The following is a 21,172-nucleotide window of genomic DNA, read 5'->3' on the forward strand; positions in this document are numbered from 1 at the left end:
GCCCTCCACTTTTCCTCAAGATCCACAGCCCTGGACAAAGAGGACCACTTTCCATACTCGGGAGCCTATTATCAGCAGGGGCAGACGTTGACGACGAGGTTCAACACCGCCTCTAGTGCGTCAGCACAGCCTGTGGCTGCTTGAGGAAGAGTGTTCAAAGATCAGGCCCTCAAATCTGCCACCAAGCTCATGGTCTACAGGGCTGTAGTGATATCAGCCCTCCTGTGTGGCTCAGAGATGTGGACCATATACAGTAGACACCTCAAATCGCTGGAGAAATACCAACGATGTCTCTGCAAGATCCTGCAAATCCCCTGGGAGGACAGATACACCAACTTTAGCGTCCTCGATCAGGCCAACATTGAAGCACTGACCACACTTGGCCAGCTCCGTTGGGCAGGCCACATTGTCCGCATGCCAGACACAGACACAAGACTCCCAAAGCAAGCGCTCTACCCGGAACTCCTACACGGCAGGCGAGCCCCAGGTGGGCCGAGGAAATGTTTCAAGGACACCCTCAAAGCCTCCTTGATAAAATGCAACATCCCCACTGACACCTGGGAGTCCCTGGCCAAAGAACGCCCCAAGTGGAGGAAGAGCATCCGGGAGGGCGCTGAGCACCTCAAGCCTCGTCGCCGAGAGCATGCAGAAAACAAGCACAGGCAGCGGAAGGAATGTGCGACAAACTAGTCCCACCCACCCTTTCCCTCAATGACTCTCACAGGTGGGACAGACAGAGACTGTAATTCCCGTATTGGACTGTTCAGTCATCTAAGAACTCACTTTTATAAGAGTGGAAGCAAGTCTTCCTCGATTTCGAGGGACTGCCTGGGATGATGAATAATGGACGCCAGCATTTTCCCAATGACAGATGTTAGGCTAACTGGTCTATAGTTTCCTGCTTTCTGTCTCCCTCCTTTTTTAAATATGCAGTTTTCCAATCTGCTGGGACCTCTCCAGACTCCAGGGAAAAGGAGGCAAAAACAAAAGACAGAAAGGAGATGAGGAAAAGTGGAGGGCAGAGAAACCCAAGGCAAAGAACAAAAAGGGCCATTGTACAGCAAAATTCTAAAAGGACAGAGGGTGTTAAAAAAACAAGCCTAAAGGCTTTGTGTCTTAATGCAAGGAGTATCCGCAATAAATTGGATGAATTAACTGTGCAAATAGATGTTAACAAATATGATGTGATTGGGATTACGGAGACGTGGCTCCAGGATGAGCAGGGCTGGGAACTCAACATCCAGGGGTATTCAACATTCAGGAAGGATAGAATAAAAGGAAAAGGAGGTGGGGTAGCATTGCTGGTTAAGGAGGAGATTAAGGCAATAGTTAGGAAGGACATTAGCTTGGATGATGTGGAATCTATATGGGTAGAGCTGCAGAACACCAAAGGGCAAAAAACGTTAGTGGGAGTTGTGTACAGACCTCCAAACAGTAGTAGTGATGTTGGGGAGGGCATCAAACAGGAAATTAGGGGTGCGTGCAATAAAGGTGCAGCAGTTATAATGGGTGACTTTAATATGCACATAGATTGGGCTAACCAAACTGGAAGCAATACGATGGAGGAGGATTTTCTGGAGTGCATAAGGGATGGTTTTTTAGACCAATATGTCGAGGAACCAACTAGGGGGGAGGCCATCTTAGACTGGGTGTTATGTAATGAGAGAGGATTAATTAGCAATCTCGTTGTGCGTGGCCCCTTGGGGAAGAGTGACCATAATATGGTGGAATTCTGCATTGGGATGGAGAATGAAACAGTTAATTCAGAGACCATGGTCCAGAACTTAAAGAAGGCTAACTTTGAAGGTATGAGGCGTGAATTGGCTGGGATGGATTGGCGAATGATACTTAAGGGGTTGACTGTGGATGGGCAATGGCAGACATTTAGAGACCGCATGGATGAACTACAACAATTGTACATTCCTGTCTGGCATAAAAATAAAAAAGGGAAGGTGGCTCAACCGTGGCTATCAAGGGAAATCAGGGATAGTATTAAAGCCAAGGAAGTGGCATACAAATTGGCCAGAAATAGCAGCGAACCTGGGGACTGGGAGAAATTTAGAACTCAGCAGAGGAGGACAAAGGGTTTGATTAGGGCAGGGAAAATGGAGTATGAGAAGAAGCTTGCAGGGAACATTAAGACGGATTGCAAAAGTTTCTATAGATATGTAAAGAGAAAAAGGTTAGTAAAGACAAACGTAGGTCCCCTGCAGTCAGAATCAGGGGAAGTCATAACAGGGAACAAAGAAATGGCGGACCAATTGAACAAGTACTTTGGTTCGGTATTCACGAAGGAGGACACGAACAACCTTCCGGTTATAAAAGGGGTCGGGGGGTCTAGTAAGGAGGAGGAACTGAGGGAAATCCTTATTAGCCGGGAAATTGTGTTGGGGAAATTGATGGGATTGAAGGCCGATAAATCCCCAGGGCCTGATGGACTGCATCCCAGAGTACTTAAGGAGGTGGCCTTGGAAATAGTGGATGCGTTGACAGTCATTTTCCAACATTCCATTGACTCTGGATCAGTTCCTATGGAGTGGAGGGTAGCCAATGTAACCCCACTTTTTAAAAAAGGAGGGAGAGAGAAAACAGGGAATTATAGACCGGTCAGCCTGACATCGGTAGTGGGTAAAATGATGGAATCAATTATTAAGGATGTCATAGCAGTGCATTTGGAAAGAGGTGACATGATAGGTCCAAGTCAGCATGGATTTGTGAAAGGGAAATCATGCTTGACAAATCTTCTGGAATTTTTTGAGGATGTTTCCAGTAGAGTGGATAAGGGAGAACCAGTTGATGTGGTATATTTGGACTTTCAGAAGGCGTTCGACAAGGTCCCACACAAGAGATTGATGTGCAAAGTTAGAGCACATGGGATTGGGGGTAGTGTACTGACATGGATTGAGAACTGGTTGTCAGACAGGAAGCAAAGAGTAGGAGTAAATGGGTACTTTTCAGAATGGCAGGCAGTGACTAGTGGGGTACCGCAAGATTCTGTGCTGGGGCCCCAGCTGTTTACACTGTACATTAATGATTTAGATGAGGGGATTAAATGTAGTATCTCCAAATTTGCGGATGACACTAAGTTGGGTGGCAGTGTGAGCTGCGAGGAGGATGCTGTGAGGCTGCAGAGCGACTTGGATAGGTTAGGTGAGTGGGCAAATGCATGGCAGATGAAGTATAATGTGGATAAATGTGAGGTTATCCACTTTGGTGGTAAAAACAGAGAGACAGACTATTATCTGAATGGTGACAGATTAGGAAAAGGGGAGGTGCAAAGAGACCTGGATGTCATGGTACATCAGTCATTGAAGGTTGGCATGTAGGTGCAGCAGGCGGTTAAGAAAGCAAATGGCATGTTGGCCTTCATAGCAAGGGGATTTGAGTACAGGGGCAGGGAGGTGTTGCTACAGTTGTACAGGGCATTGGTGAGGCCACACCTGGAGTATTGTGTACAGTTTTGGTTTCCTAACCTGAGGAAGGACATTCTTGCTATTGAGGGAGTGCAGCGAAGGTTCACCAGACTGATTCCCGGGATGGCGGGACTGACCTATCAAGAAAGACTGAATCAACTGGGCTTGTATTCACTGGAGTTCAGAAGAATGAGAGGGGACCTCATAGAAACATTTAAAATTCTGATGGGGTTAGACAGGTTAGATGCAGGAAGAATGTTCCCAATGTTGGGGAAGTCCAGAACCAGAGGTCACAGTCTAAGGATAAGGGGTAAGCCATTTAGGACCGAGATGCGGAGGAACTTCTTCACCCAGAGAGTGGTGAACCTGTGGAATTCTCTACCACAGAAAGTTGTTGAGGCCAATTCACTAAATATATTCAAAAAGGAGTTAGATGAGGTCCTTACTACTAGGGGGATCAAGGGGTATGGCGAGAAAGCAGGAATGGGGTACTGAAGTTGAATGTTCAGCCATGAACTCATTGAATGGCGGTGCAGGCTAGAAGAGCCGAATGGCCTACTCCTGCATCTATTTTCTATGTTTCTAGATTGCAACCAATGCATCCACTATCTCTGCAGCCACCTCTTTTAAGACCCTAGGATGCGGGCCATCAGGTCCATGGGACTTGTCCACCTTTAGTCCCATTATTTTACAAAGTACTTTTTCTTTAGTGATAGTTTTAAGTTCCCCCCTCTCTATAGCCACTTGATTATCTATTATTGGGATGATTAGTGTCTTCCACCATGAAGACCACTACAAAATATTTGTTCAAAGTCTCTGCCATTTCCCTATTATTAATTCTCCATTCTCATCCTCAAAGTGACCAACGTTTACTTGAGCTACCCTCTTCCTTTTTAAATACCTGTAGAAGCTCTTACTGTCTGTTTTTATATTTTTTGCTAGTTTACTCTCAATCAATCATGACATTGATTTTTTTTTTATGACATTCACGGGATTATGCGCGTCAGTGGCAAGGCCAGCATTTATTACCCATTCCTAATTGCCCTTGATAAGGTGGTGGCGAACCGATGCCTTGAATCGCCTCAGTCCATGTGAAGGTATTCCTACAATGCTGTTTGGGAGGGAGTTCCAGGATTTTGACCCAGGGACTATGAAGGAAAGGCAATATATTTCCAACTCAGGATGGTGTGTGACAGGGTGGTGGCCTTCCCATGCGCCTGCTGCCCTTGTCCTTCTAACTGGTTGAGGTCTCGGGTTTGGGAGGCGCTGTCAAAGAAGCCTTGGCGAGTTGCTGCAGTGCATCTTGTAGATGAGACACACTGCAGCCACATTGAGCTAGTGGTGGAGGGAGTGAATGTTTAAAGTGGTGGATGGGGTACCAATCAATCGGGCTGCTTTGTCCTGGATGGTGTTGAGCTTCTTGAGTGTTGTTGCAGCTGCACTCATCCAGGCAAGTGAAGAGTATTCTATCACATTTCTGACTTGTGTCTTGCAGATAGTTGAATGGCATTGGGGAGTCAGGAAGAGAGTCACTCAACGCAGAATACCCAGCCGCCTCTTGTAGCCACAGTATTTATGTGGCTGGTCCAGTTAAGTTTCTGGTCAATGCTCACCCATAGTATGTTGGTGGTGAGGGATAATTTGACAATGGAAATGCCGTTGAATGTCATGGGGAGATGGTTGGTCTTTCTCTTGGAGATGTCATACAACTGCCAGGCAATGACCATGAATGTTACTTGCCACTTATCAGCCCAAGCCTGAATGTCGTCCAGGTCTTGCTGCATGCGGGCATGGACTGCTCCATTATCTGAGGAGTTGCAAATGGAACTCAACACTGCAATCATTAGCAAACATCCCCACTTCTGACCTTATGATGGAGGAAAGATCATTGATGATGAAGCAGCTGAAGATGGTTGGGCCAAGGACACTGCCCTGATGAACTCCTGCAACAATGGCCTGGGGCCGAGATGATTGGCGTCCAACAACCACAACCATCTCCTTTTGTGCTTCCAACACCCCCCACCCTGCCACTCTCGATTCCCATTGACTTCAATTTTACTCGAGCTCCTTGATGCCATGCTCGGTCAAATGCTGCCTTGATGTCAAAGGCAGTCACTCTCACCTCACCTCTGGAATTCAGCTCTTTTGTCAATGTTAAAACAGAAATGAGGAGGAATTTCTTCTCTCAGAGGGTCATGAATCTTTGGAGCTCTGGAGGCTGGGTTATTGAATATATTTAAGGTGGAGATAGACAGATTTTTGAACGATAAAGGAGTGAAGTTGAGGCCAAGATCAGATTAGCCATGATCTTATTGAATGGCAGAGCAGGCTCGAGGGGCCAGATGGCCTACTCCTGCTCCTATTAAGTTTGGACCAAGGCTATAATGAGGTCTGGAGCCAAATGGTCCTGGCAGAACCCAAACTGAGCAATGGTGAGCAGGTTACTGGTGAGTAAGTGCCACTTAATAGCAGTGTCAGCTGTGGCTCAGTGGGTAGCACACTCACCAGAGTCAGAAGATTGCAGGTTCAAGTCCCACTCCAGGGACTGGAGCACATAAAACTAGGCTGGCATTCCAGTGCAGTGCTGAGGGAGTGCTGCACTGTTGGAGGTGCCATCTTTCGGATGAGACGTTCAACTGAGGCCCCCTCTGCTCTCAGGTGGACGTAAAAGAGCCCTTGGCACTATTTCAAAGAAGAGCAGGGGAGTTTATCACCAGAGTCCTGGACAATATTTATCCCTTAATCAACATTAAAACAGATTATCTGGTCAGTATCACATTGCTATTTGTGGGTGCTTGCAGTGCCCAAATTGGCTGCTGCGTTCCCACATTACAACAGTGACGACACTCCAAAAAGTACTTTATTGACTGTGAAGCATTGAGATGTCCAGTGGTTGTGAAAGACACTATATAAATGCAAGTCTTTCTTTCGGTCAACAACACCTTCCATCACTTTGCTGATGATTGAGAGTAGACTGATGGGGTGGTGATTGGATTTGTCCTGCTTTTTGTGGACAAGACATTCCACTTTCTCAGGTAGATGCCGGTGCTGTAGCTGTACTGGAACAGCTTGGCTAGAGGTGCGGCTAGTTCTCGAGCACAAGTCTTCAGCACTATAGCCGGGATGTTACAGATTGTGGTGGGATATAATTCTGCTGCTGCTGATGGCCCACAGTGCTTCAAGGGTGCCCAATTTGGAGCTTCTAGAGTTGTTCTGAATCTATCTCATTTAGTACAATGGTAGTGCCACACGACACAATGGAGAGTGTGACTTTGCCTCCATAAGGACTGAGCGGTGGTCACTACTACCAATGCTGTCATGGACAAATGCATCTATGACAGGTAGATTGGTGAGGATATAAAAAACAGAAAATGCTGGAGTGTGTTGTTGTAGATTGGTGAGGTGGAAGTGGTCAAGTAAGTTCTTCCCCTCATGTTGATTCTCTTACCACCTGCCACAGGCCCAGTCTGGCAGTTATGTCCTTCAGGACTCAGTCAGTTCTATCAGTATTAGTATTACCTAGCCACACTTGGCGATAGACATTGAAGTCCCCCACCCAGAGTATATGCTGTGCCCTTGCTACACTCAGTGCTTCTTCCAAGTGCTGTTCAACATGGAGGAATACTGATTCATCAACTGAGGGAAGGTGGTGGGTGGTAATCAGCAGAAGGTTTCCTTGCCCATGTTTGACCTGATACCATGAGACTTCATGGGTCCTGAATTAATGTCGAGGACCCAGGGCAATTTCGCTCCTGACTGTTTAGCCCTGTGCCGCCACCTCTCATGTGGGACAGGACAAACCCTGGGACGGTAATGGAGGAGATTGGGACATTGGCTGAAGATATGATTCTGTGAGTATGACTAGATCAGGCTGGTGCTCGACTAGTCTGTGGGTCAGCTCTCAATTTTGGCACAAGTCCCCAGGAGGACTTTACAGAGTCAACTGGGCTGGGTGTGCTTTTGTTGTGTCCGAATCTAGTGCAACTAGGTCAATGCTGGGAGGTCCGTCCCGGTTTTATTATTGTTTTTCGTAGCAGTTTGATACAACAGAGTGGCTTGCTAGGCCATTTCAGAAGGCAGTCAAGAGTCAACCACATTGCTGTGGGTCTGGATTCACATAGGCTGGATCGGATAAGGACAGCAGATTTCCAGATTTATTTAATTAACTTAATTTAAATGCCTCAGATGCCATGGTGGAATTTTAACTCATGTCTCCAGATCATTAGTCCAGGCCTCTGGATTACTCGTCCAGTTACAACCACTATGCTACCATACATGGAACTGAGATAAGACAGACAAAGCATCCTGCATGATTGGCACCCCATCCACCACCTTTAACATCCACTCCCTCCACCGTGGCTGCAGTGTGTACCATCTACAAGATGCATTGCAGCAACTCGCCAAGGCTTCCTTCTCAGCACCTCCCAAACCCGCGACCTCTACCACCTAGAAGGACAAGGCAGCAGGTGCATGCGAGCACCATCACCTCCAAAATGCCCTCATGACTTGGAAATATATTGCTGTTCCTTCAGTGTTGCTGGGTCAAAATCCTGAAATTCCCTCCCCAACAGCACCATGGGAGTACCTTCACCACATGGACTGCAGCGGTTCAAGGTGGCAGCTCACCACCATCCTCTCAAGGAAATTACAGATTGGCAATAAATGCTGGCCTTGCCAGCAATGCCCGCATCCCAGGAATGAATAAAGATAAAATAGCCCCTCCTCAGTACAGTGCCAAATAACTCAAGCTAAAGTTGGTATCACAGAATGATACAGCACAGGAGACCATTTCACGAATCATGCCTGTGCCAGCTCTTTGAAAGAGCTATTCAGTTTGTCCTATTCCCCTGCTCTTTCCTCATAGTCCAGATTTTTTTTTCCCTTTTCAAGAATTTATCCAATTCCATTTTGAAAGTTATTATTGAATCTGCTTCCACCACCCTTTCAGGCAATGCATTCCAGATCTCGACTTGTCGCGTAATTTTTTTTTTTCATGTCGCCTCTGGTTCTTAAGTCGGCTTTTTCTGGTTACCGACCCCTGCCATTGGAAACAGTTTCTCCTAATTTACTCTATTAAAACCATTCATGATTTTGAACACCTCTATCAAATCTCCCTGTAAGCTTCTCTGTTCTAAGGAGAACAACTTCAGTTTCTCTAGTCTCTCCACGTAACTAAATCTTTCATCGCTGGTACCATTCTCCTCTGCACTCTCTCGGAACGGTCAGATGGCCCACGTAAATTCAAATCAATACATTTGCAATTCCCTCTTAAGCCATGCACAGCCATAATACTGCACTTGAAGGCACACACAGTCATATCCTACTAGCCCATTAACACCTTATCACCTACATAAAAGAGTCACAATTCTTTCAGATATCCTTCAAAAAGCCACTCTGAGGCCATCCATTTAATCATTAATTTATTGATGAATTCATCATGTAGGATGGATTACAATGGAGATATTTTGAAAGACATGCTCAGGGAGGCTTAGAACTAAAGTGCACACACTGGATAAAATTTAATACTCAGGCATGTACTCCTACAACTCCCAGCTTCATGAGCCAGCAAGTCAAAGCTTTTCAATAGTCGAAGAGAAATGTAAGTGGATTTCTTCTGAGCTTTATGACCTTTTAAGACCTTGTGTAAAGTCATAACCTGTTACATATATTTTTCATGAAAACTAAACCTAGTTTGTAGCTTTGTGATTACACTGCAGAGTTCCAATGTATGCAATATATACACTGCATTGACCTAAACCACCTCAAGAAATACAATCACCAAGACCAGTTCTTGGAGAGAAACCACCAGAGAGGCTGATCCAAGGTGAGTTGGTGGTTTGCAGCAATCATCTCCAAGACTATTGGGCATAGCAACTTTTAGGAATGCAGCATGAATACCATTGTCTGCCATCATGCTATTAGTTTGGCAATGCAGTCCCAGTGCTACTTCATCCCATCAAACTGCTTAATTCAGCCGTCTATCTGTGCAGCATACCTTGCCGGCTTATATAGCTACCACAAAGATGATCATCATCCTTTCCACAGCCCACTGGATCAGATGCCAACTCAGTATAATACCCTCTCCAGAAGCCAAAAATGGGCTTTTTTTTTTTTAAATGTAAAAGAGCACTGCAGTCGTCAGTCTAGCAAAATATGCTAATCTCTCTAATCTGCTATGCTGAATTTCAAAGATTGAAGAAAAGACTAGGTAGAAGCACCGAAGCCGCTTGAGCTCTTCTATGCACACATTAGATATATTGTTTCCCAGTCTTACAGCAATTATAACAGGAGAGCTAAGTGAGAATATTAAGGGAATGAATTTCCTCAGGGCCTGTGCCACTGTAACTTTGGCAAAGGTTTGGCAGAAACCCTGTTTATGCATGTAAATGTAGTTATAGTAGCGCAGTGGGAGAAGCGCCAAGGATATTCACCACCTCGGCCTCTTAAAGACACGTTTGTTTAAGTAGGATTTTAGACCTAAAATAAGCTCTTCAATAAAGTTTAAGCATTCAGTTTTTTTTTAAGGATTCACAGTCTAATGTAGTAAAACAACTGCATTATGAACAAGTGTCACAATGGCAGAAGAAACTATTACTGATATACGACGGATTTAGATTTAAAACCTTCAAAACTATTTTTATCCTAATAATCTTCACAAGTAACAAACCTCGTGCTTCAGCTGCAGCAGCTGTTTCCGTGTAGCAGCTGCCATTCTAGCACAGGCACAGGGCTCTGCTCCAGTGCCATTACAGTGACATGCTCCAAGCACTCCCAGCTGAAGAAAAACAACAGGAATCTGGATTAATGGAGTGGTACAGTCAGTTGAACTGTAATCACCAAATGTTTGTCTAAAAAATTCCAAATAATTTATAACTACTGCATTCTTACAGCAGTTCATGAGGTCCAACTGATCTAATCATAGAAATTTACAGCACAGAAGGAGTCCATTCAGCCCATTATGTCTGTGCCGGCCGACAAAAAGCTATCCAGCCCAATCCCACTTTCCAGCTCTTGGTCCGCAGCCTTGTAGATTACGGCACTTCAAGTGCCATATCCAGGTACTTTTTAAATGTGGTAAGGGTTTCTGCCTCTACCACCCTTTCAGACAGTGAGTTCCAGACCCCCCATCACTCTCTGGGTGAAAAGATTGCCCCTCAAATCCTCCTACCAATTACTTTAAATCTATGCCCCGGGTTCTTGATCTCTCTGCTAAGGGAAATAAGTCCTTCCTATCCACTCTATGTCCCTCATAATTTTATACACCTCAATCAGGTGTATTCAACTCAATCAGCCTCCTCTGTTCCAAAAAAACAAGCCCAGCTTATCCAATCTTTCATCATAGCTAAAATTCTCCAGTCCCAGCAACATCCTCGTAAATCTTCCCTGTACACCCTCCAGTGCAATCACATCTTTCCTGTAATGTGGTGACCAGAGCTACACGCAGCACTTTGGCTGTGGCCTAACTAGTGTTTTCTACAGTTCAAGCATAACCTCCCTGCTCTGAAAATCTGTGCCTCGGCAAATAAAGGCAAGTATCCCATATGCCTTCTTAACCATCTTATCTTTCGGTCCTGCTACCTGCAGGGATATGTGAACATGCAACCAAAGGTCCCTCTGTTCCTCTACACTTCAGTGTCCTACCATTTATTGTGCATTTCCTTGCCTTGTTACCTCTCCCTAAAGTGCATTACCTCACACTTCTCCGAATGAAATTCCATTTGCCACTGCTCTGCCCACCTAACCAGTAGATTGATATCCTCCTGCAGTCCACGACTTTCCTCTTCATTATCAACCTCACAGCCAATGTTAGTGTCGTCTGCAAACTTCTTAGTTATACTCCCTATATTCAAATATAAATCATTGATACATAACCACAAAAAGCAAGGGACTCAGTATTGAGCCCTGCAGAACCCCACTGGAAACATCCTTCCAGTCACAAAAACATCCATCAACCATTACCCTTTGCTTCCTACCTCCAAGCCAATTTCAAATCCAACTAGCCACTTTGCCCTGGATTTCATGCGCTTTAACCTTCGTGACCAGTCTACCATGTGGGACCTTATCAAAAGTTTTCCTAAAGTCCATATACACTACATCGTACGCACTACCCTCGTCGACCCTCTAGGTTACCTCCTCAAAAAAAATCAGGTCAGTCAAATATGATCTTCCCTTAAATTCGTGCTGACTATCCCTAATTAATCCTTGTAATTCCAAATTGTAATCCCTAATTAATTCCAAATGTAGATTTATCCCGAATTAATCCTTGCCTTTCCAAATGTAGATTTATCCTGTCTTTCAGGATTTTTTCCAATAATTTTCCCACCACTGAGGTTAGGCTGACAGGCCTATAATTACTTGGCATATCCCTTTCTCCCTTCTTAAACAAGGGTACTACATTAGCAGTGCTCCGGCACCATGCCCAAATCCAAAGAGGAGTGGAAAATGATGTCCCAAGGCCTCCTCTATTTCCTCTTTTACTTCGCTCAACAGCCTGGGATGCATTTCATCCGGGCTTGGGGACTTATTCACTTTCAAAGCTGCTAAAACCCTAAATACCTCCTCTCTCATTATGTTTATTTCATCCAGAATTTCACACTCCTCCTCGATAGCAGAATCTGCATTGCCACTTTCCTTTGTGAAAACAGACGCAAAGTATTCATTAAGAACCATATCAACATCTTCCACACAAAGATTACCCTCATGGTCTCCAATAGACCCTACCCTTTCTTTGGTTACCCTCTTGCTCTTAATATATTTGAAGAACATCTTAGGGTTTTCCTTAATTTTACGAGTCAAGAATCTTTCATGCTCTCTCTTAGCATCCTTTTAAAATTTTACCTCAACTTTCTATATTCCTCCAAAAATTCTATAGTATTTAGCCATCGGCATATGACACAAGTTTCCCTTTTTTTCCTTTATCCTCCCCTGTAAGTCCCTAGGCATCCAGGGGGCTCTAGAATAGTTATTCCCACCATTTTTCTTTAAGGGCACATGTTTGGCCTGAGCCTTCCGGATCTCCTCCTTGAATGCCTCCCACTGTTCCGACACTGATTTATCCACAAGTAGCTGTTTCTAGTCCACTGTAGCCAAATCACTCCTCAACTGAGCAAAGTTAGCTTTTATCCTTATACTTATCCATAGCTAACTTGAATCTGGCTGAATTATGGTCACTGACACCCAAGTACTCTCCCACGAATACCCCTTCAACCTGCCCAGCTTCATTCCTCAAAATTAAATCCAAAACCGCCTCCTCTCATGTTGGGCTTGTTACATACATTTTAAGAATTCCGCACCCTCTATACCCTTCACATTATATTTGTTCCAATCAATATTAGGATAGTTAAAATCCCCTATTACTGCCCTATGATTTTTGAACTTCACAGCAATTTGCCTACATATTTGCTCCTCTATCTCCCTCCCACTGTTTGGGGGTCTATAATACACACCCAGCAGTGTGATCGCCCTTTTTTTATTTTTCAATTCAATCTATATGGCCTCATTTGATGATCCCTCTAACATATCATCCCTTCTCACAGCTGTAATAGTTTCTTTAATCAAAACCACAACCCCCCCCCCGCCCACCCCCCGCCCACCTCTCGGTCTTGTTTAACTATCCTGTAACCAGGAATATTGATCTGCCAAACCTGCCCCTCTTTCAGCCAAGTCTCTGTAATGGCTATAATATAACTCCCAAGTGCAGGCTCGAAGAGCCGAACGGCCTACTCCTGCACCTATTTTCTATGTTTCTATGTCCATCTGTGCTCTTGGCTCATCCGCCTTATTCGCTATACTCCTTGCATTAAAAGTATATACCATTTAGCATAGGAAGACCTCATGGATTACTACTTACTAACCCGGGTTTCCTCTGTCTTACAGATGCGCCTTCTAAATTCTTGCTATCCAATTTCTGCTTTACTTCCTTCCCTATTGAATTTTTTCCTCAGGTTCTTATCCCCCTGCCAAGCTAGTTTAAACTCTCCTCCACAGCACCAGCAAAACATCCCACGAGGATATTCGTCTCGGCGCTGTTGAGCTGCAACCCATCCGGTTTGTGCAGGTCCCATCTCCCCCAGAATCGGTCCCAATGCCTCAAGAATTTAAAGCCCCTCCCTCCTACACCAACTCTCCAGCCACACATTCATCCTCTCTATCCTTCTATTCTTGTACTGATTAGCACATGGCACAGGTCCTACCCTTTAATTTTCCTCTTAGCTCCCTAAATTCTGCCTGTAGGACCTCATCCCTCTTTCTACCTATGTCGTTGATCCTGATATGGATCACGACCTCTAACGGTTTACCCTCTCCCCCCAAAATGTTATCAGCCTCTGCCTCAGGGGTTGGCATTCAATGTGGTCCAAAATCTCTGATAATGCTACTCTTGAACCGGTGATCAGAAGGAGTCTCAAGTGAACAATTCTCACCCTGATTTTTTACCTTGTTATCTTTCTCTGAGGATCTCTTTCTAACAGCATAGCCAAAATTGTGAATGCACCATAGATGGGAAAAGCAAAGTGTCATCACACAACCAACTGGAGCATCAAGAAATGCAGTACAATGCTTCTAAATAAATCTGTACTTTTTCAATTTGATAACCAACGTACTGATCAACCTGTATTGTTTTACATCAAAGTAAATGTAGAATGAAAACAGAGAGAGAAAACAGTTAAGTAAAAGGGAATGCTAGGATTTTTACCTCTAGTGCTGTAACCTCAGTGAAGCCATTGTTGTTAGTCGGCAATGTTCTTTGGAAAGTGTGTTGATCCTTTACATCGAGCATTGCAAGTAGTTCTGAACACTGCTGGTTCAAAACTTAGAAAACAAAACAAATATAAATATTTGAAGGATCACAGTAACCATTTGCTACTACCAAGAGGATGTCACAAATCAACTTTCAATGTTTCCAAATTTGGCCACTGCGATAGTATTTTAAACCAGATTATACAAACATTTAAAAAATTCGATAAACCAAAATAAAAGTACAGATAGTGATTTGTTTTTGCAAGGAGCTGCTCTAATGGACTATAATTCAAAATCAACTTCCTGAGCAGATTTAAAGCTACTGTCAGTTGATTCCTCCCAGTGAAAGTAGAAAAGTTAAAATTGCTATGCTAATTCCCAAATCTGATTGGGATAAAATGCCATTGGTTAACTGGGGAAGGTAAAGTTAGATCAGAATATTTCCCTGTCAAAATGTAATTGGTCTTCCAAAATCTTTCAGACGCACAAGGGGATTGAGGGCACAGTATGTTACTGATGCAACAGAATGCGTCTCAGTATAAGGATGCCTTGTGAGGTCATCACAAGGAGGCACCAAACAAAGGCCAGGAGCCCACAGCAAAGGAGGTCCTTTTGCAAAGCTTCCAATAGCAAGTTACAGAATAGCATAAGAGAGGTCGGAGACCGTATGGCATGCCTGTCTTTTTGGCTAGAGAATAATACATGGTGTGGGTCCATTAAAGGAGGGATACCAAATATAGAATGGGGACAGAGCAAGGCTTGTTCTGTAAATTTCTAAAATAGCTAGATGTCAAAAAAAAGTTCAATTTCAAGCTAACCTCTATTGTATTTGCACCTGAATATATTACATTAGAAGTCAACAGTTTTAAAGTAAATCAGAAACAAACAGGAACACCCTTATTCTGCTTTATATAGTCCAATGACAAATACAATGTATGGAATTAGAACACTACATTTTGATCCCTTAGCAGGTACGGCCAGTAAATAACCGAGACATACAGACAAGGAAAATCTTGATGTTCTCTCTTTTGTGCTGTTGCAAGATCTCACCCAGAACAGCAGGAAGGGTACGTGAATTGAAACACAGAACACATAGAAATTAGGTGCATGAGCAGGCTATTCGGCCCTTCGAGCCTGCACCGCCATTCAATAAGATCACGGCTGATCATTCAACCTCAGTACCCCTTTCCTGCTTTCTCTCCATACCCACTGATCCCTTTGGCCATAAGGGCCATATCCAACTCCCTTTTGAATATATCTAACGAACTGGCCTCAACAACTTTCTGTGGTAGAGAATTCCACAGGTTAACCACTCTGAGTGAAGAAGTTTCTCCTCATCTCCGTCCTAAATGGCTTACCCCTTATTCTTATAGACTGTGGCCCCTGGTTCTGGACATCCCAAACATCGGGAACATTCTTCCTGCATCTAACCTGTCCAATCCCGTCAGAATTTTATGTTTCTATGAGACCCCTCTCATTCTTCTAAACTCCAGTGAATGTAAGCCTAGTCGATCCAGTCTTTCTTCATATGTCAGTCTTGCCATCCCGGGAATCAGTCTGGTGAACCTTCGCTGCACTCCCTCAATAGCAAGAACGTCCTTCCTCAGATTAGGAGACCAAAACTGCACACGGTACTCAAGGTGTGGTCTCACTAGGGCCCTGTACAACTGCAGCAAGACCTCCCTGCCCCTCTACTCAAATTCCCTCGCTATGAAGGCCAACATACCATTTGCCTTCTTCACCACCTGCTGTACCTGCATGCCAACTTTCAATGACTGATGTACTATGACACCCAGGTCTCGTTGCACCTCCCCTTTTCCTAATCTGTCACCATTCAGATAATATTCTGCCTTCCTGTTTTTTTCCACCAAAGTGGATAACCTCACATTTATCCACATTATACTGCATCTGCCATGCATTTGCCCACTCACCTAATCTGTCCAAGTCACCCTGCAGTCTCTTAGCATCCTCCTCACAGCTCTCACCGCCACCCAGTTTAGTGTCATCTGCAAACTTGGATATATTACATTCAATTCCTTCATCGAATTGGTTTTACTACTCTGCACTAGGGAGAGGAGGGATGGTAAATGGGTTTGGTTATCATGCTCACACAAAGAGCCTGCCAAAACTCACCATCAATATTGACACACTAATAATAATCATTCGGGCATGTTATCAGAGGTCATGATCCATACTCCAGAAATAAGTAAATCTCTCGAGAGATTTGAGTACAAAGGAGCATATAGATGGGAAAAGGAAATAATTTTAACACTACAGATCAGGGAATATGTTAAATCTGATCCCTAGTCTGGTAACTGAGTTGATCCAACTGGGAGGTTATTGCTACAACTGAGCTCAGTGCCTGGTTTAGGGAGGGAAAAGCTGGCAAAAGAACTCGCTCCTAATCGTTTTCCAATGACCCCTCCTAAAAGTGCATCTATGGGTATCTGGAGAGGATGCAAGCAGGAATTTGGCTGTAACTTGTTATCGAATAGCCTGCCGATACTCACCATGGCTCAAAAATGAGTAATTGCCATTTGAGCAAGAGAAAAAAATACAATGGGTTCAAAAATGTTCCCAGAGGATCCCCTGTTGGCTCAGCAAGTTAATAGCTGGACCATCCAAACCAGGTGGTTCCAAGTTCAATCGCTTGCTTATTAGATCTCAGATGAAATTATAGTAGGGTCGCTACAATTGGCCTCAGTGCTCCTGGATTAGGGATGAGGAAAAAAACAATCAAAGTCGCTGCTTCAGATAGCTATCTTGCAACCCCTGCTGTATCAGTGAAAATATTGGTTGGAACAGGAGCAGACTTTGCTGTAATACACCCTGAAGCCAAATAGTCTGCCAGCACTCAATGTCTAGACTTGCAACAATACTGGCCAAGGTACTTCAGATCAATCAGCCCAGTGAAATCTCACCACAGCAATGAGTTGGTAGTGGTGGGGGTTAAAAGGAGTGGGAGGGAGAAAATTGGAGAGGTAAAAAGAAAAACGCTACATTTGCAGTTACTTACTCAACCATAATTTTAACATTCATTTCATCTCTGGGATTTGCATCTGGACCTATCCCAGACTGATGGGATGAAGAGCTCTTTCATCCTGTCACATTACAACAACACTAAACTTACTAGCATTTTCTGATCTGAGATCCCGAATCTCAGCATCTCTTGCCTCCAAAGTTGTTGCAAGTTCAGCATTTTCGATGCACATTCTGTGAAGAAAAGGAAAACTGGAGTCTGCAGTGTTCTTATGTAAACACTTGCTAAGGAAATAGAATTTATCGTAAAGGGCCTGCAATGATCATGGATAATTATGACACCTGAACCCAAAGAATAAAGTCCAATTAAATTAAAATAGTGACATTATTATATATCTATAACCAGAAACTGAATACATGACTCCAACCAAACCCAAAATATCTGTCATTTGATCAACCAGCAGTATAGGAACAGAGGGATGTACAGAACTACAAGTGACTATTGCAGTCCATCTGACCAGTCCCAAAGCACAGGCTGATCAAGTCTAGCCACATGAAATTATAAGCAGTAGGTAGAAAACCCAATGAAAGTTTCCTGGTAGCCATCCAGAATAAGAATTCTGAGATTCTGAATAGCAGAGATAATAACTCTGCAGGCTCAGAAAACTCACCTGCTAAAGGAGGACCTAGAAATGTCCACAAAAATAAATGATTAGACAATCAGGGACATTACACTAAGATTATCATGGATGAATTGGTTTTTAGAATACTTTTTTTCTATGTTTTGTGATATCAGTTATGGATTTATAATTGTTTGTAAGAATTAAATCATCAACAGTATGCACTGGTAATCTGAATTCTATTAGACATGTAACCCCTTTGCTTATAATTAAATTCTGTGAGTAAGCCGTAATCCAGACACCTGGGATAACATAGAAACATCGAAACATAGAAAGGAAGAGGATGACTATATAGTCGAATAGGGAAGCTGATGGGTGAATTAACAAAAGTTGGATATTAGCCAACAGTAAGAATGAGGCAACAGTAAGGAGCTAGCTGTGGGAATCAAGGTCAGTTGTGGTTGCAACCATGTTGGAATTTTATGATGTCTGGCAGTGAGCTAAAAACATAGGCCTTTTCACAGGACCATCAAGGGCACAGTATCTCCAATGTGGAGACATGTTTTTTTGTGTTGCCATAACTGCCCCAAATAAGAGTCTTGATGGTCAAAAACAGAGGATGCAAGGCTCGTAAGACCAGGATCCGAGTACACAAAAGGTGCTGTGGACGTGGCATCTTTAGAATTGGATTTTGGGGCATTTGGTGTGAGCCAGTGATTGATTTAGTAAGACTCCATTGGTTTTGAATGAGGGCAAGGCTATAAGAAGGGGTATAATATTTCAGAAGTGGGGGGGGGGGGGGGTGGGGGGGAGAAGAGAGGTCTCAATAGCCCAAAAGGGTAGATGATTTCAGAAGGCCTGGGGAAAAAACAACTTGTACCCTTCATCTAGATCATCCCCAGATCCCTCTTGGCCTTGGATGACAGAGGACCTGGCATTGGACAGAGCCCATTCAACCCACACCTGTAGCATCCCAGAGCCTTTGTGGTGAATGCACAACTTCCAGGCTAAAACTGATAATGTCCTGGGCAAAGACCGAGAGAGATCTGTGCCTCCAGTGACATGTCCCCAGAACTGAGAAATGCAAGGCCTTCGACAACATCAAGCTGGCCCTCCAAAATTCTAAAGTGTTTAGTACAGAATGTGTTAAACTGCAAGATTGAAAATTCTAACATAAGGCACCCATCTCTCTACCCCGTCCCTGACCCCCTGAAGACCCCAGATTCAGCCTTGTCCTTACTAAATTGGAAAAATATACCCAGAACCACCCCACCCACTCGTTAGGAAATCCACCCTGTACCCACATGGCAACACCAGCCTATCAGAAGGTAAAGAAAAAGCATGCAGAACACTACCAGTGACTCACAAATAACCGCAAAAGCTCCAAGAACATTGAAATGCTGGAAAGGCCAACAGCATCAAAGCAGATTCCCCCAATCCAGGGAAAGGAGTTGGCACACAAAGATTCCCCCCCACACTATACTTTGGGAAAGTAATAGACAGAGTCCCAGACAGAACAGAATGACACTGGATACCAACAGGTAGGAGAGGGACGAGGGGGACAGGAAATGAAGTGGGAAAAACTCAATCAGAGGATTTAAAGATAGTTGTAAGTCGAGTGATTGGGGTGGGGAGACCCAAAAGCAACTGACGAGGGAAAAAGAAAGGTAACATTGCCTTGGTCACGGCCCATCCTCCCGTGAACATGGGAACTCGACACAAACAATCTATTGCCATGGACGCAGTGATCACTACACAGTTGGTAGACATATATGCTTGTTTTGACATATTGCAAACAAACCTTTTCACGATGTTACTTCATGGGGAAAGACAGTATGATGCACAGTGAATAAGTGGAAGGGTATCAGACATACAACACAATTGAGAATTGCAACACGGGTTTTCTAATCCCAGCAGACACCCTAATGAATCAGAACTTGTACCCTCTGCAACCAGCTGGCTCAGCAGACCCAAGCACAAAGCTTGAGCCATTCCCTCTCCATTACCCAGCACCCAATATGGAATTCACTCTACGGGCTACCAACAAAACCCCCAGAGGAATAAGGAACCAAATGAGAGAAGGTACAGAGGAAGAAACAAAAAAAAAATCATAACATTCATGAGCAATGAATACCCAGGACATGGAGTGAATGAAAGCACAAAGAAGACATGGTAATCAAAAACCCAGGATCAAACAAGCTGCCTCAAACCCACCTGCCCACTTGCATTGCTTGTTGTGCAAGCAGCCCAATCTGGCGATATAATCCTCCCATAGGCACTGCATGGTGAATTATGCATTATTTGCAGTTACTATGGGAAACAAAATCCAAGCGGGATTTATTATAAAACCTTTAATGTTTCTCAATTAGAGGTTTTATCAGGTCAATGTCGCATGTGGTCATTGCACTTTTACTATGGGGCCCCAAAACAATGAATGATGACTAAAAATTTGTTGCACTCTTGTATTCATAAGTTTACTCACCGATCATATTTTCCAATCCAGGACTGTTCCAAATTCTTAAATTTATCCTGCTTGAAGTCATTTTCCCACTGTAATACATTCACTTCCTGTAAAAGGACAACAAACTATTACACACTTATTTTCCAGTGTCAACCTAAGGTGCATTGTGCAAGACTTTCGGAAACCTCTGCACCCTCTTTCAATAATCCTGCCTTGTCACAGAGGCCAGCAGTTATGGACAAGTAGGTGGCCCATGCGGTCTTGTTTTCCCAGCTAGAGGCACACAAGCATTTATAATTGACGTTGTGAAAAGATTAGGAAAATAAAAAAACAAACTTAGATTTCATAGCCGAAGGACAGTAGGGCCCATTGTAATTTCTTAAAAATGCTTCTGGTCAGTTATCTTTGCACGATGAGGAATTGCACTTTGATTTGTAGGGCTAGTATCAATCCACACAGTGAATTTACATTACTGTTATCTAATTGACTACTGATGTGCTGGTCTCAATCAATTGACTGCACCAGTCAGTGCAAATCACTTAATCTATCTTCATGAGTCTTCTGATTTGCCTTTGGAACTACCTAACCATGGATACGATTGGCCTCATTATAGAATGATACAGCACAGAGAGACCATTCAGCCCATCATGCCTGTTCTGGCTCTTTGAAAGAGCTATCCAAATAGTCCCACTTGACTGCTCTTTCCTCATAGCCCTGCAATATTTTCCCCTTCAAGTGTTTATCCAATTCCCTTTGGAAAATTACAATTGAATCTGCTTCCACCACCCTTTCAGGCAGTGCATTCCAGATCACAACAACTCACTGCGTAATTTTTTTTTCATGTCGCCTCTGGTTCTTTTGCCAATTACCTTAAATCTGTGTCCTCTGGTTATCAACTCTTCTGTCATTAAAAACAGTATCCCCTTATTTACTCTATCAAAACCAGTCATGATTTTGAACAC

The 21,172-nt window shown here is 43.7% G+C and overlaps 1 protein-coding gene across 1 annotated transcript in view; it reads right to left on the bottom strand.

Annotated features, from left to right (window-relative positions):
• The window catches only part of ccdc125 (coiled-coil domain containing 125), a 57,789-nt gene that overhangs the window by 9,627 nt on the left and 26,990 nt on the right, over nt 1-21,172 (bottom strand). The window contains exons 6-9 of the mRNA XM_070885818.1: nt 20,232-20,317; nt 17,281-17,363; nt 14,107-14,222; nt 10,081-10,188 (exon numbers count right to left, since the gene is read on the bottom strand). Coding sequence (XP_070741919.1) covers nt 10,081-10,188; nt 14,107-14,222; nt 17,281-17,363; nt 20,232-20,317 — 393 coding nt within the window. The remainder of the gene's footprint in view (nt 1-10,080; nt 10,189-14,106; nt 14,223-17,280; nt 17,364-20,231; nt 20,318-21,172) is intronic.

Source organism: Pristiophorus japonicus, chromosome 1 (genome assembly GCF_044704955.1).
Source record: "Pristiophorus japonicus isolate sPriJap1 chromosome 1, sPriJap1.hap1, whole genome shotgun sequence".
In the NCBI taxonomy this organism is placed as follows: Eukaryota; Metazoa; Chordata; class Chondrichthyes; family Pristiophoridae; genus Pristiophorus; species Pristiophorus japonicus.